The sequence below is a fragment of the Medicago truncatula genome, chromosome 8 (genome assembly GCF_003473485.1).
Source record: "Medicago truncatula cultivar Jemalong A17 chromosome 8, MtrunA17r5.0-ANR, whole genome shotgun sequence".
NCBI lineage: Eukaryota > Viridiplantae > Streptophyta > Magnoliopsida > Fabales > Fabaceae > Medicago > Medicago truncatula.
Window position 1 is genome coordinate 13,964,449 of NC_053049.1, and position 10,027 is coordinate 13,974,475.

Here is a 10,027-nt window from a genome sequence, read left to right on the forward strand (position 1 = left end):
GGAGGGAATATACTTTGTCACTGACCATATATTATATAAAATTATAGGAAAATGCTAACAAGGATTTTAGAATATTATTTACGGATTCAAAAAAATAACTTTTGTATATGTAATGATGTAATTATTAGTGTGAAGAATATTTGACTTATATTTTGAAGATCAAGTTTACTTTTATTATACATTCCTTAAACATTATTCTTAAGACACTTGATTGCAAAACCCATGATTATAATATCATTAACCCTCAATTTGGACTTATTGATCTCATTAAAAACAGTATATAAGAGTGAATTTTCACATTCGAATTCAGCCACAAACCCTAGATATAAAACTGTTCACAAATCACAACACATACATATTTTCAGATTCTATAAAAAAAGAAAAGAATAAAATTTCCTGAATGACTGCATTAATTATGGTCAAACATAGTCATAAATTTAACAGTGAGGAAGTTATGCAAACTTACAAGAACTGTAGTTTCATCCTCATGGAAGTAAAATCATAATTAAAATAGTACACAATTAATTGAAGTTGATAAGTTCTACATCATAAATAATGAACAAGAAACACATAAAACAGATCAACAGAGAAACTCATTTATATAGACAGTTTAACTAATACATATGCTATACTACACAGACACCTCAGATTGAAAGTGGATTCGATGTTTGGTACATAGTGAGTGTCCAACACAGATACATGTGATTACATTCAATTATTTAATTTTTTAAAAATTATTATGTGTCAATGCTTCATAGTACGGTGATGCTGGATAAGAATTCATCATCACCATAGTTTTTATTTTCCAATTCTTCACATTGAACTTCCACCATCATGTTCAATTTCTGACCCTGCTTCATCTTCTTCTTGCAAGCAATCAATACCAAAAGCACCATGACCATAACCAAAGGCTTTAATATGGTCTTTAAGAGACCTTTTATGTTTAAAATCTGAGCCACACAAACAATACCATATTTTTCCACAATTCTTCTCATGTGTTCTCCAATCACCTTTCACTGCAAATGATTTGCCACATTTTCTACACATATAAGGTTTTATACCATGCTTTCTCTTATAATGTGTTTGAAGAGTTCTAAAATCTTTGAGAGGCTTTGCTCTAGGATGGTCAATGTTGTGCTTGCAACCTGGTGCACAACAATAGCATGGTAGCCTTAGCATTGCTGTTGGTTGTGATCCTTTTAGAGAATCTGGCCCCTTTCTGTATTGAGATCCATGTCCCCACATATGCATCTGAAAATCCATAAAGATGCACCCATCAATTCACTACTAAATAATCTTTCTAAAAAAAAAAAATTAACTACTAAATAAATTAAATTAATGTAGAAATAAATTAGTGAAAAAATAAAACCCCTCTTTAGTTTTCTTGTCACAAAATTAAATCATGAAACTAGTAGTGTTTGAACCATAATCTTTTTACTTATTATTAATTAAAATTACATTAATAATTCATTCATAAAAAGATAAATAAATAAAATATATAAACCATCGGAGACTTAAACTTATAAAAGAAATAACTATTTTTATTTTTTATTTTTTGAAGAGGAAAGAAATAACTGACTTAAATATTTTTTTGACAATGAAAACCTAACTTAAATCTAAAATCCAGTCTTCCATTTATTTTCCAGATTATACTTCTATGATTTAGACAAAACCATTGGGAGCTTAGAATTATCCTCAATAGTATTGTGTCACAAAATTGAGATTTCTCTCTAATTTTCTTGTCACAAAATCAAACCATGAATTAGTGATGAATTTCATATTTTTCAGTCACCAAATTTACTTACAATAAGTTCATCATTTGCAACTAATGTACAAATTTGGAAAATATGCTAAAACAAAAGCTTTGCAGAAAGAGAAATTATGATGATGTGTATATTTGGGTTTTACTCAACATATACATAAGATGCATATAAAAATTCAAGGAATGGTGGTTTCAAACTTCCCTAAAAAAAGAAAGTAACAAAAGAGCATTACCAAAAAAAAAAAAAAAACACATCACCTTCTCCTTAAAAAATAAAAACAACAAAAAACACTAACTGAAGAAACTATCTAATGATAACCATAAATTGAAGACAGGCACAATAGAAAACCAAATATAAGTAATTTTGGTCCCTCCTTCATATTCATGTACTAATTTGGAAAGTTTTGTGTGAATAATAAAAAGTAGGACAGAAATTTTGAATTGTAATTAACATTGTTTAATTTCCATCCAAGGTTTTAATTATATTTCTAATTTCCATGATAAAATAAAGACCAGTTAGAAGTAACAAAAAATTAGAACAATTTCTACAAAAGGGTTCATTTTGTTCAGATATGAAACAATTTCTTTTCTCAGACATCAATTAAAGGTTCAATATACGATCTTATCACAGACATATTTATCAGTAATATATATGTTTTGTACTACATATGCAGTGCTCTGAAAATGTTGAACTGGGTTCAGTCTTCTGAAGAAAAACATCTGAATAGTGAGAGAAACATCTGAATAGTGAGAGAAACATTGTTTTCATTGATTTGTAGTACTGGTGCAGCACAGTGTTCTAGGTGACATAAAAGTAGAATAATAAGAGAGACTTGTTGAAAGAATAGTTTCTTGTTTTTATAGAAAACACAACATAATTAAAGTGTACTGCTGAGTCTGATCAGATCAAATAGTACTCAAGTTCAGATATTTGAAACTAACAAAAAGGAAAAAAAAACATGCAAAAGGGATATATACAGAAAAACCATTATGATTCTTGATACACATATTGATGCAATTTTTTATTTTCTTTTATAAATTTAGGGGAAAAATTATATAGAGAACAAGAAAAAACAGAAGTAAAAACATGGTTTTAGATGCAGTTAGGAAAATATGGTGATAAGGTTGTGATGCCACAATTTAATACCATGAGTAATAGAATCAAAAGCATAGTTTTCAAGATCTAAATGTGGAAGTAATAGTACCTGAAGATTGTTGTATCTGTTGAAAGTTTTAGAGCACACAGGACATGAGAATTGTGTAGGACCAATGAGAATTTGAGAAGGTGTTGGAATCCAATACTGACCCTTGTTATTCAATTTATCCAAAGGTAGTTGTTCAGAAATCATATTAACTTCCTCTTTTTCAGCCATTTCTATGCAATTTGATGAGACCATCCTTGATCCAAGATCAGAAGAAGAATTACTAGGAAGCCCTATTTGTAGTGCAACAGTAACACTTTCATCATCAACATCATCATCATCATCATCATGATTATATCCATGTGTTTCCATTCTCTTGTCTTCTAATTCATCTTCTATTGTTTGAGTATTAAAAATGTTTGAGGGTTCATTTTGTTGTTGATGATTTATGAGGCTTAGTTTGTTAATGAGAGGAAGAGCTTCTCTAAGAGGAGGAGAAGGAGGATTCATGGAGGAGGATGAGGAGGAGGGTTGAATTTCAAACATGTTGGTTTGGTGAGAAGAAGAAGAAGAAGAGTGGTGATGATGAGGGTTAAGGAGCATGAAGTTGAACCATTCATCAAAAAGATTTGATTGAGGATCTGTCATAGTGTGAATGTTAGTTTGATATTGTAAAGGCTATATTATTGGTGATGATTTATATATAAGTTTCTTTCATTGACAATATATATATATATATATATATATATATTATTGTGTGCATGTTGATGTGTGAGTGTGTGTGAGAGAGAGTGAAGGGGGATATTAATTATGTGGGAGAATGGAGAGCCATAGGTTGTTTTAAGTAAGATTGAAGGTGAAAAGAATAAAGGAAATAAAGTGTATGCAAAAGTCAAGAAATTACCCTCTGCAAGGCAATGAGAGAAATTAAAAGTGAAAGGGAAAGGCAAAGGTTAGAGTCAGATTAGACTTGCAGGCAAGGTTGTCTATCATCAGGAGATAGATTTTTATTGGAGTATCACACACACTCTCTCTTATGCATCCCATCAAACAAGAGAAAGGGTCGTGCTAACGTATGTCTTAAGTGTATATGTTAAGAATTCTTTAAATAAAAAATATTTAATGAGAAAAATTAATTGTTAATCTTTTGAAAAATAAATTTGGACTATTTTCAATAGACAATTTTCACTTTCGGTATCCTTAACAAGTGTCTTTAGGGCACATGTTAGCATTTTTTAAAGAGAAATGTTTGGACACCTCTCTAAAACACTCTTTAATTCTCTTAAAAAAAAACACTCTTTAATACTCTCTCGGTTCCTAATTATAAGCCCGATTTACAAGAATGTCTAGTCTATAAATATAAGTTCTCTTACAAATTATCAGATGCATTTATTTATTTATTTTCTTAAGCATATCTCTATTTAATGTTACTAACTTGCATTGAAATATGAAAAGTCAAATTAAAGACGTATACAAGCAAATGAGAATTTAGTAAATTTCACACACAAATTAAACACATTAACTTCATTACCAACTTTTCTTAATATGGCTGAAATTAGTCATAGGTGTTTATAATAAGGGACAAAAGAAGTACTTATTTTTTCATTTGATGAAATACATGCATGTTTCATCACTTTACATGATATCTATTACTAAAATGTGAGAATCGCATAGATGTCATTAAATAAAATAATAAATGCTAAAAAAAGTATTAGGAAATCGAGAACACTCATCTCCCATTGAAATACTTATATACTCGCAAACTCAAATTAAAATCATTTAAATAGAAACTTATAAAATACAGATCATTAAATTATTTCAAAAATATATATTATTTAATTATTTTTCATTAACACCTTTTCAATTATTTGTGAATATCTAAATAGATATTATTTGGATTATGCTAACTAGTATCTTTAGTTAAGGAAACAAAAAAATGGTAAGTTTGTATTGAATTTAGCAATTTTTTAACTTTTCAAAAGCCAAATCTATTACTTTTCACCATATCCTACTACAACATTTCTAAATTTATCCTTTTAACCAATGTCTTAAGGACACTTTTTAGCATTTCCCATATTATTTATGCATGTGGTCAAGTGTATTTGTGCATCTCTACTTAAACCTTAAAAAATTTCGTTCATGTCTAAATTTTATTAAACTTTATTGATTATATAAAAAAATTGCCCTTGTGCATCTAATTTTTTAAGGAAAATGTTACGATTGCTCTGGAACACTTTTTAAGAACTTTAAATAGAAAATTTTTATGAGAATTATTGTATTTAATGCATTGGAAATTAAATTGAAACAATTGACTTTTTTAGTGAATAATTTCTTGAATTAGAATGCTTAAAGAGTGTTCCGAGAGCACTCGTTAACTAGACCCTTAAACTTTTTTTTCATCTTTCACTCTAAATCTTCATCTGCTTTCTCACAAATGTTCATGGATGTGTGAACAATCTCAATGAAATCATGCTTCAATTTCTTTTTGTCCATTTATGTTTGGAAACCGTTCTTCCATTCTCTTCGACTTCATATTTTTTTCTTTGGTTTTAAAAGCATAAAGAGTAACTGTATTGACGGCTAATTTAGTTTGCAGAGATTGCGCCAGGTTGATCCGAGGTAGATTGTTTTTGTAAGCTCCCACTTGTAAAAGCAAAAAACATGGTATTTTTTAAGAGATGGTGAGGGGCTCAAGAATACCATGTTTTTGAGCGTTCTTCTTTTTGTAAGCTCCCACCATGGTATTTTTGTAAGCTCTCACCATAGTAATTCTTTGGAAGTAAGAACGTTCACCTAGTTTATTATACAGGTGGGAGGAGGGAGAGAGAATCTTATTCCCTTTCGATCCCAAACATTGTACCATAATATTCTTTTTAAAGGTCTTGGTATATAATTTTTTTTTTAAAATTTTGTACGTGATATATGTGAATATGAATTGTCATGTACCAATATGATAGACTACATTGTTTAGATACTTGCCATGTTTTTATTTTAGGATCTTGCTAACAAGTATCCTAAGATCACTTGTTAAGGATACAAAAATAGAAATAATTGATAACTTTCATGTAAATAAAATTATTTTTTAATGTTTCAATGTGTAGAATACACAAATTTCAAAATAAAATTTCTACTTTAAACTTCTTATCAGGTGCCCTAAGAGCACTTGTTAACATTTCCCTTTATTTTATTACAAGTTTTATGCTTTTTATTAAAAATAAATAAAAGGGTTAAGATATAATTCTTTTGACAAAAATAAAAGATTTTTGAATTATGTGATTCATGCAAACGAGTTAAACCTAACGAGTCAAATCGAGTAGTTCGTGAACTTTAAACGAGTCAAACTCGAGTTAAAAAACGCTTTTTATCAAACTCGAGTTTTGATATGAACTAATTTTTATCTAGTCAAGCTCATACATGTTCAACTCGACTCATTTCCAACCTTAGCTAATAAGAATAGTTTTTGCTATATAAATAATCGGTCTGTACACTCTAAATAAGAGAGTCAACCAATAAAACAAACTTATTTTGCATTTCTTATATCTTACCTTTCCTTCTTTATCTTTATTTATGAATTTTTTAGTGCAGCTCCAAAAAAAACCGTACATAATGCTTTGCTAGAGAAATTAAGAAACTCATAAGTGAGAGACATAGTTCATCCCTCATTGTTAATCAAAAGGGAATCACACTCGATGACATTAGTTGAACCTCAACTAAAAATTCTTGCTCAATCAATAAAAACATTAAATATAGCCAGCTTCACAAATTTAAATAAAAATATAAGTTGCAGTTTAAAACGGGTGTAAACATATAATAAGCTTAAAGGGTTGATAAATGTTTAGCATTCTGTTTTTGTCAAACAAAAAATTAGCATTCTGTGGAATAAATAAAATTGTTATGCCTTTTTTTTGTTAATTTGATTAGACTTAGTCTAATAACTTCTTTGTAACAATTAAACATTTATTCGGTTTAGAGTTTAAGGTTTAGGTAACGAGTCAAACTATACTATTTTAATGTTTTAACTAAAATTTATCCGGGTTTAGGTTCGGTTTTAAGTAAATAAAACCGAACCAACTTTTATTCAATAGTTGAACGCGTTTAAGCTGGATTTATATTATGTTCGTCTGAAAATTAATCTTCCAATATTATTTTTACAAATAAACCAGCTTGAACTTATGATACCATTAAGATCCATAGTGAAACCAAAATTTAAGGATAAATTTAAGAAAATTCATTCATTACAAACCTCCCAAAGCATCCAGTAAAATGAATGTCGAAATGGTTTATGGCTACAACTAACACACTAAAGTATTAATGGTTAGCAAATTCAGATCAATTTATTATTATATACTTGATCCATATAACTATACTCTTTTTGAAAGGAATAAATCTATTGCATTTCATTAAAGAGAATGCGTTCAATACAATTTGGTATGGTAACCAATATTTGGGAGCTAGCTGAAGATAAGGCCGCCTTAGCTAAACTATGGGCAACTTCATTTGCTTGCCTCCGTACAAACTCAACACAAGAGTTTCCATAAAATTGACTAAAGAGAGTTTTACAATTAGAAATGATATTTCCATACTCTGTAGCATCAGTATGACTGGAATTTGTGCTATCAACTACTCTTTTTGCATCCATCTCAAAGTCAACAGTTCCCAGTTGCAACAAATGAACCCAATCCATAGCAGATAAAAGACCTAAAGCTTCTCCAACATGTACTTCACACATAGGGCTGAAACAGTCCGTTCTAGCCAACACAAAGTGACCGTTCTCATCTCTAATGCACATCCCTATTCCAACCAGATTCGCCGTCTCGGAAAAGCTGCGTCAATGTTGCATTTAAGCCTCCCTGACCTTGGTTTTATCCACTTCACGTTGCTAGCTGGGTATTCTCGACTGACAGTACTTCCTTGAATGGACCTTGCTGCCTTCCAATCTTCTAATAGTGATTTGGCACGATAAAAAACAAAGCCTTGCGTATCAGTTACTTCTTTCCAAATCTTATTGTTTCTCTGCTTCCAAATGCTCCATATAATACAGCCAAAAAGAGAAGCATCTTCATGTTGCAGTACCTGAAGTGTTTTGAAGATAACTTCCTTAATATCCTGATATCCCTCTAGAATATGGTTGACAGAATAGTAAGCATTCCACATACTCCATATATTCATGCTGCCAGCACATTTGAATAGCAGATGCATGCTGCCCTCTTCCTCCAAATTACAAAGTGCACAAACAGTAGTGCAATTAACTCCCTTGTCTCTCAACCTTTTACGTGTCGGAAGGAAATTCCTACAAATGCGCCATATGAGATTTTTAACTCTCGGTGGCACCTTGAGTTTCCAAACCAAATCCCATGCGCCTTCTACTTTGAAGTGAGAGGTGTCTAATAATTCATTTAGACACAAGCGGTAAGCACTACGAACTGAGTATTCCTCGTTATTCTCCTTTTTCCAGATGAGTTGGTCTTCACGCACTGAAGAATATAAGGGTGTCGCAACAATATGCTCCACTATTTGCTCACTAAAAATCGAATGAAGAAAGGGGACATCCCAACTCTTCTGATTTGGTAATAAACAATCCGAGACTCGTAAGTTCGCCAAGGTAGTTGCAACATCATCAAGAGGGAAGATGGTGACATTGTCTTTCATCCAATAATTGTTCCAAACTGAAATGGACATACCATCACCAATTTTCCATCTACTACCTGCTCTGAGAATGAATTTTGACTTATAGATACTTCTCCAAACGAAACTTGGGTTGTGACCTAACTCGGCTTCAAGAAAATTACAACGCGGAAAATATCGAGCTTTATATATTCGAGCTATGAGTGTGTCTGGTTTTGTCAAAATTCTCCAGCCTTGTTTTCCCAACATTGCCATGTTGAAGGTGCGCAAACTTTTAAAGCTCATCCCTCTATCTTTCTTATGCATAGATAATTTATCCCAAGACATCAAGTGTATACCTTTTCTATGTGATCCTGAGTGACCCCACAAAAAAGAATTCATCATTTTCTCAATTTCATCACACAACGACGAAGAAAGAGTAAATAGGCTCATAAAATATGTTGGGATTGATTGAATGACTTAAAGACATTTAATATATGAGTCACACCTCTTAAAATGATCAAGACTTTTAAATGGTACTAACATCAAATCTCTATCCAAATTAAAATCTTAAAGACATTTAATATATGAGTCACACCTCTTAAATACTATTCATATAGTTTATTCGTAATCTGATTTTGATGTTGAAAAACAGGAATCAAATGCTGTCTAAAAAAAACGGAAAAGAACTTAGGAAAGGGTACTTTCATGATAAGCATATGTTAAATTGAAACATATTCTTAATGGTATAGTCAATAATATATGATTAAAAAGAGACGTGGTACGTACGTGTAGAAAATGACATGTACATTGTATGTCCTTTTATTCTTATAATAATTCAATATCTTGCATGCATTAGTGTGAGAGCCCCTCCCTTGCTTTGTGAACTCTATTACACGAGTCCCTTAATTTGGAGATGTTTCTTGTAGTATAATTAATTAACAGGATTTCAACACGTGGAGCATTTTCAACCACAAGATTTTGATAGTGATAGTCGGCAAGGAAACTGTTTTTAAGCGTGGAGGACAAAACTTTGAGCTTGAAAATGAAAGCCAAAGTTTGAAGATAGTGTTAAGCAGCCATCAGAAACGGTTATAGACAAATTATGAGCATCAATAGATACACAAATATTGGACAAGACAGTAACATTGATACTTACACATACATATGGATGGCAAATTGAAAAAAAAATTAATCTGATCATCAGATACTTAAGAGTGGGGTTGGGTTGGTTTGATTTTGGCCAAATTTGTGTTAAATTTCATTGGCCAACCCATTTGGGATTGGCCTAGTAGTTGGTTTGAGATTTTAGAATGTACTTCTCTCAAGGTCTCATGTTCGATTCCTCTGGTGCCAATCTTGATGGGCTAAGTCCATACCGAGCTTTGTTCTATCTTTAATGGGGCCTTCGCAAGTGGACGGTGAGATTGATGTCTTCGGATTAGTCGATTCTTGAATCGAATACTCAGTTTTCAATTTTTTTATTGCTTTGAGTTAGGTAAAAACCTGCACTTTTTGT

At 31.1% G+C, this 10,027-nt stretch overlaps 1 protein-coding gene across 1 annotated transcript; it reads right to left on the reverse strand.

Annotated features, from left to right (window-relative positions):
* Nucleotides 1-514: 514 nt before the first annotated feature.
* LOC112417257 (zinc finger protein WIP2) lies at nt 515-3,737 on the reverse strand. The gene is made up of 2 exons (XM_024772599.2): nt 2,968-3,737; nt 515-1,251 (listed from the first exon to the last, which is right to left on the reverse strand). Exons 1-2 carry the CDS (start codon nt 3,550-3,552, stop codon nt 814-816), a joined length of 1,023 nt encoding a protein of 340 aa, XP_024628367.1. The 5' UTR covers nt 3,553-3,737; the 3' UTR covers nt 515-813.
* Between the last annotated feature and the right edge of the window lie 6,290 nt (nt 3,738-10,027).

Excerpts from the sequence above, each read along its gene's own strand:
- LOC112417257 (XM_024772599.2), bottom strand. The coding sequence starts at position 3,552 with ATGACAGATCCTCAATCAAATCTTTTTGATGAATGGTTCAACTTCATG. Across the intron at positions 1,252-2,967 it reads ACAGATACAACAATCTTCAG|ATGCATATGTGGGGACATGG; the intron begins GTACTATTACTT and ends ATGGATTTTCAG.